General features: G+C 45.1%; 1 protein-coding gene across 3 annotated transcripts in view; it reads left to right on the top strand.

Annotated features, from left to right (window-relative positions):
• Positions 1 to 19,307, top strand: part of DAB1 (DAB adaptor protein 1) — an 896,917-nt gene that overhangs the window by 868,291 nt on the left and 9,319 nt on the right. For all 3 annotated transcript variants that reach the window (XM_062193360.1, XM_062193362.1, XM_062193361.1), the window contains 3 exons: positions 7,859 to 8,407; positions 11,997 to 12,124; positions 12,489 to 12,599. In XM_062193360.1, coding sequence (XP_062049344.1) covers positions 7,859 to 8,407; positions 11,997 to 12,124; positions 12,489 to 12,584 — 773 coding nt within the window. In that variant the 3' untranslated portion in view covers positions 12,585 to 12,599. The remainder of the gene's footprint in view (positions 1 to 7,858; positions 8,408 to 11,996; positions 12,125 to 12,488; positions 12,600 to 19,307) is intronic.

Below are 19,307 nucleotides of genomic sequence, written 5' to 3'. Positions count from 1 at the left end.
TCCCAACTCCAATTCTTACTAATGTACATCTGAGAGGCAGCAGGTGATAGGTCAAATAGTTGGGTCCTCACCACCCACATGGGAGACCTGGATTGAGTTTCTTTCTCCCAATTTTTACCTGGCCGATACTTGCATCTGGAGAGTGAACCAACAGATGGAAACTCTGTGTGTTTTGTGTGTGTGTGTGTGTGTGTGTGAGAGAGAGAGAGAGAGACAGAGAGAAAGAGGAGGAGAGCTTTTTTAAAAATCTCTTTGGCAATATTATAATATAACGCTATTGGAAATAAGATTAAAGTTTTCCAACAGAATGCACCACTCTCCTCTGTTTTGCTTTGTGTTCAGAATATCCATGCTTTGTCCCTGTTGTTTTACTTTTAAGAGAGAGAGAGGGGCCAGGCTGTGACACAGCGAGTTAATGCCCTGACTGGAAGCGCCGGCATTCCATATGGACACTGGTTTGAGACCCAGCTGCTCCACTTCTGATCCAGCTCTCTGCTGTGGCCTGGGAAAGAAGTAGAAGAAAGCCCAAGTCCTTGGGCCCCTGCACCCACGTGGGAGACCCAGAGGAAGCTCCTGGCTCCTGGCTTCGGATCAGTGCAGCTCCAACCATTGGCGGCAAATTGGAGAGTGAACCATTGGTTGGAAGAGCTCGCGCTCTCTCTCTCTCTCTCTCCCTCTCTCACTCTCTCTCTTTCTTTTTCTTTCTCTCTCTCTGCCACTCCTCTGTGTAACTATGACTTTCAAATAAATAAATAAATAAATCTTTAAAAAAAAGAGAGAGAGAAAGAAACCAAGAGAGCACTTCCTTCCTGTTGGAGAGATGGGTAGTAACATGCATATAAACAATTTGTGTAGTATGTTAGAAAATTGGTGATACGGAGAAATGAAAGCATCAAGCAGGGTATGGAGGATTTAGAATCCCAGAAGTTGGCCGGCGCCGTGGCTCAACAGGCTAATCCTCCGCCTTGCGGCGCCGGCACACCGGGTTCTAGTCCCGGTCGGGGCACCGATCCTGTCCTGGTTGCCCCTCTTCCAGGCCAGCTCTCTGCTGTGGCCAGGGAGTGCAGTGGAGGATGGCCCAAGTGTTTGGGCTCTGCACCCCATGGGAGACCAGGATAAGTACCTGGCTCCTGCCATCGGAACAGCGCGGTGCGCCGGCCGCAGCGCGCTACCGCGGCGGCCATTAGAGGGTGAACCAACGGCAAAGGAAGACCTTTCTCTCTGTCTCTCTCTCTCTCACTGTCCACTCTGCCTGTCAAAAAAAAAAAAAAATAAATAAAAAAAAAAAAAAGAATCCCAGAAGTGAGCAGGTGTGAGAGGACTGTGGTCAGAAGGGACTCTCGCACAGGTGAGATGTAAGCAGAGTGCAAGGTCTAAGGCAGATCTCAAACAGGTATTAGAGTTAATGTCTTAGAGCGGGTTTTAGAGTTAATGGTTAACGGAACACTTTGAGACTTCCTAGTCTCATTCTCTTTGCTTTAGGTGAGAAGATGACACTGGGATGTAATACCATATCTCTTCTGGCCCTAGCATTTTATTAAAAACACCAACAGGACCTTTCCTGTTGGACACAATACCATTCAGGGCCTTCTCCCTACCTGTACCAGATTAGGGGCTTTGAAGACCTGGATTTTAATCTTAATGCTCAACCAGAATTGTTGCAAAGAGAATAAGCTGCTTCCAGATCTGGTTCCTTCCACTGTTGAAACAATGGGTATATTACCTACAAGGTTTCAATGTTAGAACGTGGGTCTAAAGTTAACTTCAATTAGCATATTTTTGCTTTCTTTCCCCACTTGAAATATATTTAAAGTATGCTTCAGTGTTCATCAATCTGCCATGTTCCTCTCTAAACTGGCCTCCACCATGTCTGCGGCTGTTGAATGCCTGTCTACTTGTCACTCGGTGATTGAGAGACAGGAGTGGACTTAGTTACCCCTATGCAGTGGTTGGTTTCCTGCTGGGGGCTTTTGAACACTGAATACTGGCTCTGCTTTTTTTTTAATATGTTTTACACTCCTGGGCAAATTATTTCAGCCGTCGGAATCAGAGCTTCTTTATCTTTATAACTTGGTGAGGGAAAAAGTACACAAACCTTAAAACAATATCAGGGTAATTAAAAAAGAAAATAAAGTTAAGCACCTTAAGAATGTTGGCATATTTCAGATAATTGGTAGAAAGCTTCATTTTTTAAAGAGTTATTTATTTTACTTGAAAGAGTTACAGAGAAGGAGAGGCAGAGAGAGAGAGAGAGGTCTTCCATCCCTGGTTCACTCCCTAGATGGCTGCAATGGTCAGAGCTGTGCTGACCCGAAGCTAGGAACCAGGAGCTTCTTCTGGGTCTCCCACGTGGGTGTAGGAACCCAAGGGCTTGGGCCATCCTCTACTGCTTTCACAGGCCACAGCAGAGAGTTGGATAGGAAGTGGAGCAGCCAGGACTCAACCCCGTGCCCATATGGGATGCCGGCACTGCAGGCAGCAGCTTTACCCACTATGCCACAGCGCCAGCCCCAAAAGTTTCATTTTTGTTACTACTCTGACATGTACAGTAGAAGAAAATATCTTGTCCTACCCATATGTTTTTATTGACCTTGGAATGCAGTCATTTAAGTGTAAATATTAAAGTTCAAGTTCTCAGCCTTTTTAAAAATATTTATTTATTTATTTCAAAGGCAGAGCTACAAAGACACAGAGTCAGAGAGAGAGAGGTCCTCTGTCCAATGGTTCACTCCTCAAATGGCCACAATGGCCAGAGCTAAGCTGATCCAAAGCTAGGAGCCAGGAGTTTCCTCGAGGTTTCCCACACAGGTCCAGGGGCTCAGACACTTGGGCCATCTTATACTTGCTTTCCCAGGCCATAGCAGAGAGCTGGATCAGAAGAGGCACAGCTGGGGCTCGAACTGACACCCATATGGGATGCTGGCACTGCAGGCAGTGGCTTTTACTCACTACGTTCCGGCCCCAGAACATTGTTTTACTGCTCCATTTTGCACTGCATTTCTAGAGACTGAAACAGTGACTGGCACCCAGTAGGGATATTTTGGAATGAATGAGTGAGTGAGTGAGTAAAATTAAATAATGTACGTAGGAGGGACCCTGTAAGTTCTGTATAAATGTTAGAGGGATCTCTCCATTTTCTGTGTTCTTCTGTTATTTTAGTCTGGTCCCCCCACTCCTTGTTTCAAATAATGAGGTATCCCCAGGTGTGCACATCTGGCTATAAACTGTAATTTTCAACACCTTTTAGAAATCTAATTGCAAGGCAGTAAGGCAGGTGTTGCCTTTCACTTCCCAGCAAGGAAATTTCTGATTGATCTCAACTCATGGCATAAGCACATGCTCCTTGGCACCCCCTCCCAGTGCTTTTCCACATTAGCAAGTAAACTGTTAACACCCTTGTTAAGTGGCTGCAGTGGCAGCCACCAAGGGGCTCCCCCGGTCCAGGGCCACCACAGTCCTGCTGCTGAGGTGTCCCACCAGCTGTGCACTATGCCGTGTGGCCAGAGGTTCTTGGCACACAGGCATGGGGAGAGCCCAGGCTGCAAGGACACCCCCAGGAAAAGTGAATGAGGCCTGCAAGCTCCCAAACACGATACCCAATTACCCTCTGCTTTTGAATATTGTACTCTGGTCTGGAGCAGATGGCAGGAAGCCAGAGAGTTGTGCTAATAGCTCTCTCCAGAAAAGTATGCACAGCCCATCTGTTAGTTCCTTGTGAAGAACAGAAAAAAAGAGGGGAGCGGGAAAAAAGCCTGCCACCAACAGTAGAATTATCAGAGATCACAACACATGGATGCTGGAGTTCAGCTGTCCACTTGGAACAATGTGGTAGAGGCACCAATTCCTCCATGGCTCGCCCACCCTTCTGTGGGGCTTCTAATATCAAATATTCTTGGAGCTCCTAATGTGTGTCCACAACTGACAGGTACAGAGAGAAGAATGAGCAATTACTTTCTAGGGAAGACAGAATGACCGGGTAATTACAACATCATGTGATGGGTGATATGAAGGAGATGATCACAGGGGACAGTGCCAGAGATGGACCAGCTGAGCCCAGAGGACAGGGAAGGCCTTCAGCAGGAAGCCTTTGAGTATCAAAGAGCAGATAAGGGGTAGGGCCTGCCAGGCAGACAGACCACTGGAGACATGACACACTTGGTTGCTTGCCAGCTGCAGAAGGGAAGGTGCCAGTGAGGGCACTAATTGAGGATGGTGATGCGAGGGCCAAGGGGGCTGACCCCCAAGGGCTCATAAGCCAAGTGAAGGCGTCTGAGCCTTATGCTCAGAATAATGGTGTGCCATATTTGCATTTTAGAGCATCCTCCTTGGCAGTGAGGTGGGTGGAATGGAAGCCAAGCAAAAAGGAGGCAGCTGGAGACGGAAGCCTTCTGCCCATTCACCAAAATGGGCATCAAGCCTAGGGTGGCTGGAAGATCCATAGATAAGTCTCCACCTGTCAGACCAGCGCCCCTTTTCATAATGAATATCTGCAGTGTGTCCTCTGGTGTCTGCAAATGAAATCATAGATTATTCACCTGCCAACACAGTTTTTAAAACCAATGTAATATCTTTACTGGAATATAAGGTAAATAGAAAAGAAAGCTAATTCATAAATAAAAACATATTTTCAATAAGGAAATTCTCAGACATGAACACATGAGAAAAACGAAGTAGTCAGGTGCTTACCCCTACAGAGAGAATCACCATTGAAAGCCACAGCTACAAGCAGAGGCTGATATGGGAGTGTCCCGTTGGTTGGTTTGGCCATCATGAGAAATGTTTCTGTCAGAGACAACCACTTTCCAAAATGGTGGGCAACTCTTGACTGTATTCCAGACAAAACAAAACACAGACTTTCCTCCATGTACACAGTTGTCATACTCCTGGAAAATTAAGTACACCAAAACTGTGTAAAGAAACCAAGTTTCCTCGCCATTCAAAGTAAATTCTAGGCCCAAGTACTCATGGAAAGTCTGTAGAGTGGTTTTCTGTTGTGCACGATGTTCTCACACATTACAGGTGTCCACTAACAATGCTCTGAGCCCCCTAAAAGCCAGTAGTGCAATCCCCTGCGATTATGGAAACCAAGACACAAACCACAGATTCACTTATCACCCCTAGGGTCAGTAGCACTCCCACTGAGAACCAATGAGCCAAAGCAAAGTAAATCAGAATAAAATAAAGGGTTGCACAGTTCTTTTTCTGCTGGGAAGTTCAAGTCACTGCATTAGTATGTGATAGGCAAAGCAGTGTAAGCAACTTCCAAGTTTGAAAGGTCATTGCCACTGCTTGTCACCCTTGCTTCAGTACATTTGGACAAACTCATCTTACAAGGGTATTCTCAGTTGTTGTGTTTGTTAAATCCTGTGAAGCATTGGCCGGCGCCGTGGCTTAACAGGCTAATCCTCCACCTTGCGGCACCGGCACACCGGGTTCTAGTCCCGGTTGGGGCGCCGGATTCTATCCCGGTTGCCCCTCTTCCAGGCCAGCTCTCTGCTATGGCCCGGGAAGGCAGTGGAGGATGGCCCAAGTCCTTGTGCCCTGCACCCGCATGGGAGACCAGGAGAAGCACCTGGCTCCTGGCTTCAGATCAGCGAGATGCGCCAGCTGCAGCGGCCATTGGAGGGTGAACCAACGGCAAAAAGGAAGACCTTTCTCTCTGTATCTCTCTCTCACTATCCACTCTGCCTGTCAAAAAAAAAATTAAAAAAAAAAAAAATCCTGTGAAGCATCAAACACTGCTAGGTCAGTTACCAAAAAGCATATGTGTCCTCTCTTTGCATCTCTGCAGCCTCTTCTCAGGGATGTTGTGGCATAAGGGGCAAAATGGACACCTGGCAGGGAAATGGCTGGGCCTTGAATATTGGCTGTATCCATTATCAGTCCATTGAAGGGCAGGTGGCTTTCAGACTGGAGCCTGTACACAAGTGTTTGGTCTCATCGTTGACATGATCCAGGATGTGGTAGTTGTCATGGCACCTACCCTTTATCCCTTTGGAAGTTGCTGGGATATCTGTATTCACTGCTTCCTTTGTCCTGATCTCACCACACTGCACCTACGAATCCTTCTAACAATCAGGAAAACACTTGTTTCAAGAGGTCAGGCAAAGCTGGCTTCTAGATCCTCTACTCTGCCTGGCTGGTTACATGTCTCCCAGGCTCAGTTGCACATGTAGGTGGCCTTTGTGCTGCCTGAGAAGGGTGGGGACCATTGGAAGCATGTGAATGTCCTACAGGCCTGCAATGTGCTAAACAAGTCAGTGGTAGACAAGGTCCATTGATGCAAAAATCAGACATGACCTTGGCCATCTTAGTTAGCAGCATGGCAGAGAAAGAACAATGTCTTCAGGATCAGGCCACCTCATTTTAGATCCTGATCCTACCTCATGCCACCTAAGTTATTATAAGCATGTTGCTTTTCCTCTCTAGGCACCAATATCTTTATTCCTAAAGCAAAGATAATGTAGCTAACCTGCTGGGATTTTGTGAATGTACAAAACACTTAATAGTGTACCTGGCATATGATAGGCACTTAACAAGTGGAAGTTAACACCATTACTATTATTCTTGTAAAAGTGGTACTTGTGCTTCTGCTAAAATGTACAAATCTCACTGGAAAAAATAGCACAGCATACAATCACCATGAAAAATTCGCAAGTACAGGTCTTGAAGTTTTACATTTCCCAACCTGTAACTACCACTATATGCGATGACCCTGGCTAGGTAACAACCTTCATTATTTTATTATCTAAAATTAACATAATAACACAGAAATTGCAGATAAAGCCTCTCACTGTATTCAAGCAAGATATTAAGTGCTTTGTAGGCTTAGCCTGATTCAAATCATACCTAATCAAAGCTAGCATTTTTTATAAGAATTATTATTTATTTTAATTGAAAGTCAGAGTTACATAGAGAGAGGAGAGACAGAAAGAGAGAGAGGTCTGTCATCCGTTGACTCACTCCCCAATTGGCCGCAATGGTCAGAGCTGCGTCAATCTGAAGCCAGGGGCCAGGAGCTTCTTCTGGGTCTCCCATATGGGTGCAGGCGCCCAAGGACTTGGGCCATCTTCTACTGCTTTCTCAGGCCATAGCAGAGAGCTAGATCAGGAGTGGAGCAGCCAGGATTTGAACCAGTGCCCATTTGGGATGCTAGCACTGCAGGTGGCAGCTTTACCCGCTACACCACAGCGCCAGCCCCAAAGCTAACATTTGCTGAATGGTCATGAATGAAATAAATATGTAATCTCAATGTTCAACCCAGTGGGACAGAAGATATTGTGTGCCCATTTGACAGATAAAGACATAGAACCTTGGAGTGGCAATTAGAGAGATTAGGGGTGGCAGCCTGAGTTTTAACCTAGGCCTCCGTAACTCCGACACTCGGGTTCTTCATCGCTTTGCACAGTGCCTCAGTGCCGAGTAGAAAGTATGCACACCTACTTTTACAGCAAAGCGACCGACTCTCAGGTGAAGCAATGGAGAGAACCCTAACTCTAGCAAGGAGGAGCAGCAAGAGAATAACCCAGGCATGCCTGCTTTCCTGTCCTCTCTCTTTCTACTGAGACTCGTGGGCTGGCAGATTTCAGAAACCTTTAACAACTGAGGAAATGCTGTTATTATGCCCCAGATGTGTGCCTGGCTTTTTCCCTCAGTGCATTTGAGTTTCTGCTGATGAATCATCTCCTAGGAGCTGGGTTCCTTCTGGATTTCTCTTAGGTTAGCCTTCATGAACTTCTCTCTTCCTCATCTTGGCATCCCAGTCCCTAGGATACTTGGTACTTGGTAGCTGCTCACTATGTTTCTGTCAATCGTTGAATGTGTGCATTCCGCTTTCTCTCCCTTCCCACCCTTCCAGGTTATGTGGCAATGGGCGCCGTCCTCCCCTCGTTCTGGGGCCAACAGCCCCTCGTGCAGCAGCAGCTCGCCATGGGTGCTCAGCCACCAGTCGCTCAGGTGATGCCGGGGGCTCAGCCCATCGCATGGGGCCAGCCGGGTCTCTTTCCTGCAACCCAGCAGCCCTGGCCTGCTGTGGCCGGGCAGTTTCCGCCAGCCGCCTTCATGCCCACACAAACTGTTATGCCTTTGCCAGCTGCCATGTTCCAAGGTCCCCTCACCCCCCTCGCCACCGTCCCAGGCACGAGTGACTCCACCAGGTCAAGTCCACAGACCGACAAGCCCAGGCAGAAAATGGGGAAGGAAATGTTCAAGGATTTCCAGATGGTCCAGCCTCCGCCCGTGCCCTCCCGCAAACCTGACCAGCCCTCCCTCACCTGTACCTCAGAGGCCTTCTCCAGTTACTTCAACAAAGTCGGGGTGGCGCAGGATACGGACGACTGTGATGACTTTGACATCTCCCAGTTGAATTTGACCCCCGTGACTTCTACCACACCATCGACCAACTCACGTGAGTGCCCCTCACTTAAGATGCAGGATTTACTCCATTGATAAAGTGACAACTGCTTGTATCTGAATTCATCTTGGTTTGTTAGTGTCTTTAGGTGGAGAAAGGGAAAAGTAAAAAAAGAGATCAAAGTATACAAGTACAAAAAGACACAGAAGCAATGAGTGGTGCTGTAGGTTTCTGACCGTCGGAAGACACGTCTCAGTTTTGTCCATCTTGTCTTTTGAGATTGCTACTAGTAATAATAGTTACTACCAAAGGCATACTGGGATACACATTGTCTACATGCTCTGTGTCTGTTTTAAGACTTTTATCAATACTTACGACAGGTTCTGTTAAACCTGTTTGACAGATAATGAAAGTAAGGTTCAAAGACAAAGATACCAGACTGCTTCAATTGACTATCAGCCTAGTATGTTTCCACTGTGTCATTCTGCCTCTTAGGATTTTGTTGGTTTTCTCATTCGTTCATTCATTATGTGTATTCAAGCTTATGACACACAGGTTTTAACTGATATAAAAATGAATAATGAATGTGAAAATCTAAATTTGTAGGGGTCAAATTTAAAAATTAGATTAGAAAATTAACATCAGGAGGAAACTTAGTGCAGAGTTGCAGCAGCCAGAGAGTCTTATAGCATTATTAGGGGTGAGTCCAGATTTTGTCTCAGAGCTTCTAGTAGTCAAACAGAAAAAAATGATGGCACAGAAAGTTCTGGACTAAGAACCTGGGGACTACCTTTATTCCTCAGCAGATCTGTACTGTGGGGTGGGTCATTTTAGTTCTCTAAGTGGCAGTTTCTCATGTGTCCAAGGCTATGGAGTACTAAAAGGATTCAGTAGTACATGTGGCAAAACATTATCAGGCTCATGACATTTGAAGTATTACCAACATCAGTGTTAGCAACATTCAGTGATTTTGTGCAGAGTCCAGGCCCAGGGTTCTACTGTTGGCTCCTCCATTATAAGCTGTGTCCTTGGGCCGTCATGTGACTTCCCTGAGACTCCATGTGTGACATTGGTAAAATAAGTGAATTGATTTGCACGAGCAGTGTGCCTCCTTCTAGTTCTTGCAGGCAGTGATTCTACCCAATTCACTTTTCTGCTGCAAACATCTGGAAAGCAGTAACCATGCAGCCAAGTCAGGATCCAGACATGCTCGAGCACAAGTATGCTTGTTCAACACAGTTTGGGGAAGGTGATCTGTGACCCAGTCTGCACCTTGACTATAGAAAAGGGAAAAGAAAATGCTCATGGTACGATGCATTTGGCATTTTCATTACTGTCACAGGTGATATGGATCACTGCATGGCCAACACAGTGAATTGTCAAAAAACGATCTAATGTTAATGCAATTAGATTATGTCATTCCAGCCAGGTTCACATGCTATTCTGAAAATGAATGCCTTCAGAGTGCACTCAGGCCGTATGATCTACACAGTGATCCATGTACTCAAACTCAATGAGCTTCAATGAAGAATAATGAATACAAAATGAAGTGCTGAAGAAAGCCCTGTATAAGTAAGCAAGCACCTTTTAAAAGCAAAGCTTGCTCTGTCAGTAGACGTGTGTGTCTGCTACAAGTGAAAGAAATTTAAGTTCTTTGAGGACAGGGAATATGTCTTGAACATTCCCACACTTCTCATAATTCTCTCAGAGTGCATAGCCTGTTGGAGGCATTTGGGAAAGGTTGTAGAGAACTAAATGAACAAAGTAAGGCCATTCAGCTACTCTTATTGCTGAGCAAAATTTTGCATCCTTGGCATTATTGACATTTTGGGCCAGAAAATTATGTGCTGTGGGCAACCTTCTGGTACATTCTAGGTGTTTAGCAGCAACCCTGAACTCTACAAACTAAATGCAGGTAGCATACCTTCCCTCCAGTTGTGACAATCAAAAACGGTTCCAGGCATGGCCGGATGTCCTCTGAGGATGAAATCACCCCAAATTGAGAAGTGCTGTTTTAGAGCACACAAGTATTCTGTAAAACCTTCTAAGGGTTAAGACACGTGTGTCAATAAACTCATGCTTATGCTCACCATTGATTTCCTTGCTTATGTATGAACAGTACACTTGTCAGAACTGGCAGCTCAGCCTGGGTTCCCATCCACTAGTAAACAATAACCCACTTTAAACACTATTTAGAATCCCACTAAGCTAATGTTTATTAAACATCTGCTGTCCATCAGGGTGTTTTTAGTTAGCTTTAAACCCACTGTAACTAGTTGGTTATATATAATCAAAATAAAACAGAGTTCCTTTCAAATTAAAAAAAGCAAGTGTATTATTTTAAAGAAAATTAGTAAAACTAGTCTTTATAGTCTCTTACTCATCAATACCCTCTAAAGAATATTTTGAGTGGTTAGAACAGAAGTGAGCCTCCAATAGCAAGAGCCCAACACACAATTGTACCAGTGTCAGACAGGCTTGAAACCCAAGGCTGCTGTTTCATTGCTGTGTTAACCCTGAGAAGTCAGCTCACCAATCTAAACTGTGGTTTTTTTTTGTTGTTTTTTTTTTTTTTCATCTGGAGAAAAAACAAGTTCAGTGACACCTAGAAGTTGTTTATATTAGGGAGAATAATGAACAGGAAGTCTCTAGCAGTGTGTGAGTCAATGACATGTTATAAATAAAACATGAGGAAGTAGCACTCCTACCCTTCATACAGGTTCACCAGAGCAAAAGGTACACACTAGGTTTTGCAGTCATTCACTGTTTCATACAGTGCCAGATTTTCCAAGTTCAGGAATGTGATAATGGGGAGGCCCTCTCCATGCCTTTTGAAATGCAGCTTCTAAATCAAGCCATGCCTCCTCCTCACTTGGGACTGAGCCAGTGACTGGTATTTTCTGTGCCAAATTAGAAATTATTGGAAGAAGAGTGCTTTGAAATGGCAGATCTGTTATAAGCCTCTGGAACAAATGAGAGAAGGGGCATGCAGGAAGGTCGGCACAGCAAATGCAGATCCTTATAGACTCAAGTTGCCATCAGCCACAGCCATCTCCCCAGAGTACTGAGTCCCCGTTTATTTAGTACCTACTATGTGCCAGAATTCAAAATGTGGTTTTACCAGTTGCCATGAGCAAAGTAGCAACTTTCCCTTTCCTGATCTGTAGAACTGAGATAACCTCTATCTCAGAGAGGGTTTATGGGAATTAGAGATACTGTCCATAAAACTTCTAACATGGGTAACACATCAAAGAATGCAAGCCAATGCCCCATAGTTCTCAGCTTCAGCATGCATGGTGGGGTCTTAAAACACAGAGCCTCTGATTCGGTAAATGAGGGATAGGGACCAAGTATTTTCATCTCTAACAAATTCCCAGATGATGCTCACATGCTGTGGGCCCAGGGACCATCCCTTGAGAACCACTGCCTTACCCATCAATGTAGATCTGCTCCTTGCTTACCATCGAGTGTGTGGGAGCCCAAGATAATACGTACCTAGGAGAAACTCAGACGTTCAGCTGATTAAAGTTGGCATGGGAAGACGAGTGCAGGGGTTGACTTGAATATAAGTAGATCCCTGGGCAATAAATGGTTGCAGCCAGGCACTCACAGCATTTCTTCTTGTTTCATGGTCTCTGTGTAGCTCCAACCCCTGCCCCTAGACAGAGCTCTCCATCCAAATCCTCTGCATCCCACGCCAGTGATCCTACCACCGACGACATCTTTGAAGAGGGCTTTGAAAGCCCCAGCAAAAGTGAAGAGCAAGAAGCTGTAAGTCACCACTTTGTTATGGTCTGGTTTCGTTTTTCCTTCCAATTTAAACCTCCTTGGGGAGAGACTGACGATGATGTATGCAGAAGCCTAGAGAGCAAAGAATGCTGACTCGGACTCCGCATTTCTAAAGGGGCTGCTCAGGGGCTTTCTTTTATGTTCATATGAGTCGGCAAAAAGCACTGTCCTTTTATGAAGCTGTGACTACAAGTTCTTACGAGGGTGGGGGACATCCTCGAGCTGAAATTGCTCCCTTCTTTAAAATCACTAACTGTGTGTACTGCATGGAAATATTCCAAGTTGTCTTATATTTGCAGCTGTTGAAAAGAGAAAACAGCAAAGTCTTATCTTTTTTGTGTTCTAGCCTGATGGGTCACAGGCCTCATCCAGCAGCGATCCATTTGGGGAACCCAGTGCTGAGCCCAGTGGCGACACTCTAAGTCCACAGGCCGGTAGCTAGAAAGCGTGGGTCTGGGTAGGTACCTATCCTTTTTATCTCCTCCACCCTTAAGCTAGCTGCCTTCCCTGTTTCTAGTCCTTCACTTCTGAAGTCACATTCCCAAAGTTCATGTTGTCTGCCTCCTTGCTGGAGCTGTATCCTGATGCTCACACCGCCTTTCTCTGCCTGAGCTGTGTTACCAGTGTTTGTACCACCTCTCCCTGCTTGCTGTCTGCTTTGCACTTTGTGTTTCCTCATGGATGCATGGCCTTTGACTTCTACCGGGAGATGGGGGTAAGGGGGAGAACTGAAATGGTCCTATTATTTTATTAATGATATGTTCTGAGTGGGTGGTAGTGATAGAATGAGGCACAGCCAGTACTGCTTACTGCGGCTTTGGTTTCTGAAATCATCAACATTCTGCCCACTCTGATAATTTCTCAGTGGCATGTGCTTTAATCTTTTAAGCAAAATGTCACTGCATTTGCCTGCACTCCGCAGATCTAAAGGGGTCACCAATCAAACACACTGAGAAGCCAGACTATGAAGCAAAAACAAGCAGTGCTTGAAATAAGATTGATCGAAATGTAAGATCCGTGTAACCCTTTTGTGTAGCCAGAAAGGGCCTGCACTCTTTCTCACGTGAAAGTGAAATTCAAAGCCCAGAGATGTGGAGCGTTCACTTGTAGGTTCTGCCGTCTGCACCTGTGCTACTGCGTGTGGATTGCACGGAGTCACTTCAGATTCCATCAGCAGCTACTCTGAGAGAGGTGTACTTACATTCACTAGAAGTGGCTTTTGGCACTTGAATTTCAATACATCTGATTTGATCGCAAGAAAGAGGAGCTGATGAAGCAAAGCTTCTCAGGAGACAGAAGTACACCTTGTTACCTACACATGATTTCTAAGGTCACTCCTTGACAAATGTGTTCAATTTTCAGATACTTTTCTAGTTTTCCATAAACATAGAGGACTGCAAAGCCATCCCCAGAGAGCTCCTTTTTTCACTCCCCAGCAGCATGGCCAGAACCCTTAAAATGGAAAACAGTTTTCACTGCTTATAAACGGATTCTCAGTCTACGTGTAAGTTACTGTGACACTTATTGAAAGCTGACACAGTGTTTGGGAAGCGCATTTTGTTAATGGATTTTATGATTAAAAAAAACTTAACATACTGCGTATTTGGCCACATTTTATGTCAGTACAACAGCACATAATGATACATCATACCATGGAAAACCACATAATACCCATTCAAAAATTCAGTCTTGCAAAGTTTTTTTGGGATCTAATCTATTATAGATAAAGTCAATGCTGCAGGAAAGGGAGCAGTTGGGGATTATGGGCGGATGCCTTGGAATGGTTCCCCACAAGGTTTTCTGTCCCTTGCATATGTTGTATTTTATGTGCTCAACTTTGCCTTGAAAAGTTTGGTGAATGAACTAGAGGTGACAGGAACCATTCATCAGGATAGCAGCAAACATCATCTTCAAATTGAAGTTCTTCTAAAAAACAAAGATGACTTATACCATTTGTAAATCAATGTATCAAACCCTTGTCTGTTTGAGCCTGTTCAGCTTGAGAAAATCACTCAAGCTGAGCTGTTTTGTTTCTGTTCTGCGTTTGATGCTCCATGCAGTACCCCCAGCCATGGCAGAGTTGTAAATGGACATAGCATGATATAGTAGCAAGACTTCAGGATTTGGAACTTGAGTTCAGATCCTAGCTCAGCTACTTAAGATTGGAAAACCTTGGGCAAGCACTGTAATTTCTTGTGAGTCTCGATTTCTTTGTTTGCTAGCAGGGGCTTTTCTTATCCATGGTATTATTTGGGATAGCATATGTCAATGTCTGGAGACATCCATTTAGCACTCGACTTTAAGCTTAAATTTTACAGTAATATTGTCTGAGCCCAGGATCTGGCTTTCCACATTCTGGTTATGTGACCCTACTGAGATTTCATACTCGCTTGCTAATCTTATTTTCTTCACTTGAAAAAATACAGATAAAAATAGTATGGGCTTCATTGGGTTATTCTCTGGCACATATAAAGCACCCAGTAAATGTTATCACCACCACCATCACCACCATTATATTCACCACTGTATCAACACCACCACTGCCATCATCACCAGCACCACTGTCATGACCGCCACTACTGCCACTACTACCATCACCCTTACCGCTACTGCGAGCAGCAGTACCATCGGCCTCATTTGTATCATGTGTGCTCAGTGAAGGTTGGCCCTCCCGTTGAATAAAATCACTGACAGGGAGGTTTTGCTGAGTATTTTCTGTCTTTCGATGGTATTCATATGCCTCAAAATAGCTGAGGGAGAAACACAAAGAAAAAAGAACATGGCTGGTCCTTGGCTCTTGGCTTCGATTGACTGCCCTCTAATCAGAAGGACCTCATAGATTCGGCCTTAGAGGTCACCTCTTCCCCAAAAATGAGCCATCTTACATTCACATATAAGTCTTAGCAAGTACTCCCAACATCAGAGGAGGGCTAGACAGTAAGCTCTCATGAAGTGATTGCTTCCCTTTGAAAGCTCAGCCTGGACGTTTCACAGTTCCCTATCAAGAATGCGTGCCAAGGGGCTGCTGCTAGCTGTACAGACATTCTGTGACACCCACAAGGAAGCCAAAGGGAGCTTCCCTCAGTCCCTCCCTCAACAGCAGCACAAGCCACGCTTTATCGTTCTGTCTCCATCCCCTTCACCCAGCCACCAAACTGGAAGTTCACTGATGGCAAGTTCTTCGTGCCTTTCCAGACATTTGGAAAAGGGATACTATGCAGGAATAGCTATGTTCATGGCTTTATTTCCTCTCTGCTTTCATAGAGTTGGAAGGCAATGGTCCCTTACTTCTTATCACCCTTGCAACCATTATCTCCTGCAATTTTTTTTTATTAGAAATACCAGCACAGTTCAGGGTAAGCAGGAATGACATCTGTTTGTAAGTCAAAGCCATATCACGCCAGAGAAAGGGGAAACAGACGGACTCAGTCCCCGCAGGTGGAAGCTTCAGGACCAATCTCAAATAGTACTTCTGTTTTAGCAATAAAGGAAAATATCTTCAATTATTTCACTTCCCCCTGCATCCTTCCATCTGGGAGAATCAAATGTCTTTGAGAGAGTGGGTCAATAGGCAAAAAAGGAACCAAAATAATATTATAATGGCTAGTGTGGGAATGGCAGGTAATTTATACCTCACTGATGTGTTGCTGGAGCAATTTTAAGGGTGAAATGTTAGCTTTGGAGGAGATGAAAGAAAGATGAAAACATTTATTTGGTTAAATGGCTAAGTAAATAAACTGCCTATCAGACTTCCCCAGCTGTCAAGTCAAAGTAACATCTATAACAATGGGGAATTCTTTGGTCTGTCTCCCTGAGTAACAATAGATATTGCCATAAATAATAAGTTGCTGTCATTTTTTTTAATACTGATCTTCGTAGAGGGAACCCAAGACATATGAAATATTACCTCATGGCTATCTACTGTATAAAGGAAAAGAAAAATGGACTTCAGATGCTTTGGGAGGGAGACTCTTTAAAGGAAAAGCAAGAAATAAAAGAGGGAGGAAGCAGCAGGGAGGGAAAGAAAGAAGGAAAGAGTCAGTCAGGGGCTTGAGTCTACATTACAGCTGCAAAGCAGGTGACCTCAAGCAAATGTTTAACTCTCATATGGTGAAGAATAGGTGATTGCATCAGCTCCCTCCCCAGGCTGTCCAAGAGTCAAACGGTGTCATGAATATGAAAGTGCTTTGTAAGCTTTGAAATTAAAACAGATATACTTGGGATTATTACTATTATTCTATTTTTAAATAGAACCAAACAACAGGCCAGCGCTGTGGCTTAACAGGCTAATCCTCCGTCTTGCGGCGCCAGCACACCGGGTTCTAGTCCCGGTTGGGGCGCCGGATTCTGTCCCGGTTGCCCCTCTTCCAGGCCAGCTCTCTGCTATGGCCCGGGAAGGCAGTGGAGGATGGCCCAAGTCCTTGGGCCCTGCATCCGCATGGGAGACCAGGAGAAGCACCAGCTCCTGGCTTCGGATCAGTGCAATGAGCCGGCTGTGGCGGCCATTGGAGGGTGAACCAATGGCAAAAAGGAAGACCTTTCTCTCTGTCTCTCTCTTTCTCACTATCCACTCTGCCTGTCAAAACACACACACACACACACACATAAAAAGAACCAAACAACAGTCTTAAAAGAATCTGTCCTTTTCATGGACAAAGAACTCAGAGGCAAGCCCAATCTAAGCTTTTAAGTATTTTTTTGTTTTTTGTTTTTTTAAAGATTTATTTATTTTATTTGAAAGACAAAGCTACAGAGAGAGGGGGAAAGACAGAGAAAGAGGTCTTCCATCTGCTGGTTCAGTCCCCAAATGGCTGCAATAGTCAGGGCTGAGCCAAACCGAGGCCAGGAGCTTTTTCTGGGGTCTCCTACATGGGTGCAGGGGTCCAAGCACTTGGGCCATCTTAAGCTGCTTCCCCAGGAACATTAGCAGAGAGCTGGATTAGAAGTGGAGCAGCCACTACTCAGACAGCCACTCACAGGGCATGCCAGCCTTGCACGCTGCGGCTTAACCCACTATGCCACAGCTCCCGCCCCCTAGTCTGAGCTTTTGGAGGGAATAATACCCCAGTTCCTCAGGCTTCCAGGGAGAGTCCTCCTCCTGCGGGCCTCTATCTGAAATGCTCTTGCAGCAGTTGAGGCAGAAGTTGGCCTTGGCTGGCTGATGGCGCTGTGGGCCCAGGTGGAGAGGCGGTTTAGTACCAAGAGATATCTAACAGATGAACAGGCAGGCGATTAAGACTGCAGGTACCTAGGAGGTGAAGAAGATCACGCAGGGTAACACCTGGGTTCCTGCCATGTGTTCTTCACTGTGTGTAGGAATGCTGGGCAGCAAGCTTAGGCTGTAAGAAGTCACGTGCACTTTGGGACCAGCTGAACTTAAGCTATCCAACTGAGTTACCAGCAAGCTGCTGCATACAACTTACAGAGGTCAAAAGAGGAATCAGAGCTGGATATGAAGATTTCACCATGTTTTCCAGCCGTTGGAATAGGAAGTGCAAATAGAATGAGCTCGCTGGTCCCCTTAGGTCAGAGGTCAGCAAACTCTGTAATTGCTCATGCTTTGCGGGCATACCATCTCCATCACAGCCACTCTGTGGTTGTAAGCCGGAGAGAGCAAAAGGCAACGCATAAATGGACAGGGGTAGCTGTGTTCCAGTAGTACTTTTATTTATAGGAGGCAGCTGGCAGAATTGGCTACTGGAAGTCCATTTGCTAACCCCTGGTTTATTTAATTCATGTTTTCTGTAGAATCACTTTGCCAAGGTAATCACAATTCATTTACTACTCATAATAAAATATATCTTTAAAATACTAGCACTTTGATAAACATCACCTGATTGAGTCCTCTGGGAACACTCAAATATTTTTATTATTCGAATTTGTAAATAGGACAGGTCAAGTAGAGAGGTTAGTGGCTTGCTGAAAGCTTAAGATTCATGTGCATTAAAGCTAGGATTTGGATCTAGACCCATATCAAATAACTCAGGATCTTTCAAACACCACCATGACCCTGGATTTTGGCACCATCTCTCCAACTTGCTATCTGTGTGATGTGAGGCAGATGGCTTCCCACAGACCCTCCCAGCTCTGATATTCTAGAACCCTCTAACTTGCCCAAGGTCACCCAGCTACAGATTGGAAGATCCAATTTTCCAAGGAGACCTTCCAACAGCATCCCTGCCCTCGGCCGTCCTTCCTCCCAGCTGACAAAGGGGAAGATAGGAATCCCTAAAATATGCTGACTTCATTAGGGTCCTCAGAGAGGAATAACCCAAGATCCAGAGTCCACTCCTGGCGAGCAGGAGCTTACTCAGGAAAGCCTTTCAGTGTCCATTTCTGCTTGAGAAATTCAAAGAAGACGATGTGCATGGGCAAAGCAGGTCATTCGTGCCCATCATTGTGGGTTTGATTGATGGGGAAATGCAGTGTTGATTGGGACATGCACAGACCCCCTGGGAACTCGGGTCTCTGTATTCACCAGGTAGGTTTCAGCGCCCAAGACTCCAGGAAGCAAGTGCACTTGGCAGCCTCAGTCTATAAGGTATTATATTTAAATCCATAATGTGTTTTTGAACACTTTTCTACCCTGAGGGCCCAACCTTTGGGCTCAAAGAGATCAGAAATATTTGTTTTCCCTTTTTTGAAAAATAAAAGAGAATGGAAGTCTCCCAGGACTTAAGATCTTTCATGTTATATGAACTCACTAATTACTTTTCACAGTCCCATGAGGTGGAATCTACAGATGAAGAAGCTATAGCACAGACAGGTGAAATGCTTGCCTAAGTCCATACAGGATTGCTGGGATCTTTCTGGCTCCAAAAGCCAAGTATTTTTTTATGTACCCATGGATCAGATAGAGGCTTAAGTTATTTCAGCCTTGTTTCTCCTCCCCTGGCTACCAGGGCTTTTTTTCATTTGACAAGCCAAGAAATTTGAAACTCCCACTGAGCTATTCCTAGATGTTGAGACCATGAGACTGAACTTACTGCCTGAGCAGCTGAGGGACTGAAGCCATAGCTCACAATCCAGTTCTCCTTGACCTCCAAACTTGGCTTGGTGCTAATTTCAGCCCAGGCTGCAAAGATGGGGCATAGGTGGGCTCGCTCAGCAAGTGGTGTGCATAGCATCACCACTGACCAGAATCTGAGACCCGCATTCTGCAGCG

This window comes from Lepus europaeus, chromosome 5, assembly GCF_033115175.1.
Source record: "Lepus europaeus isolate LE1 chromosome 5, mLepTim1.pri, whole genome shotgun sequence".
NCBI classification, from domain to species: Eukaryota; Metazoa; Chordata; class Mammalia; order Lagomorpha; family Leporidae; genus Lepus; species Lepus europaeus.
The sequence above is the reverse complement of the archived record's forward strand: the minus strand, read 5'-3'. Positions and strand labels throughout refer to the sequence as shown.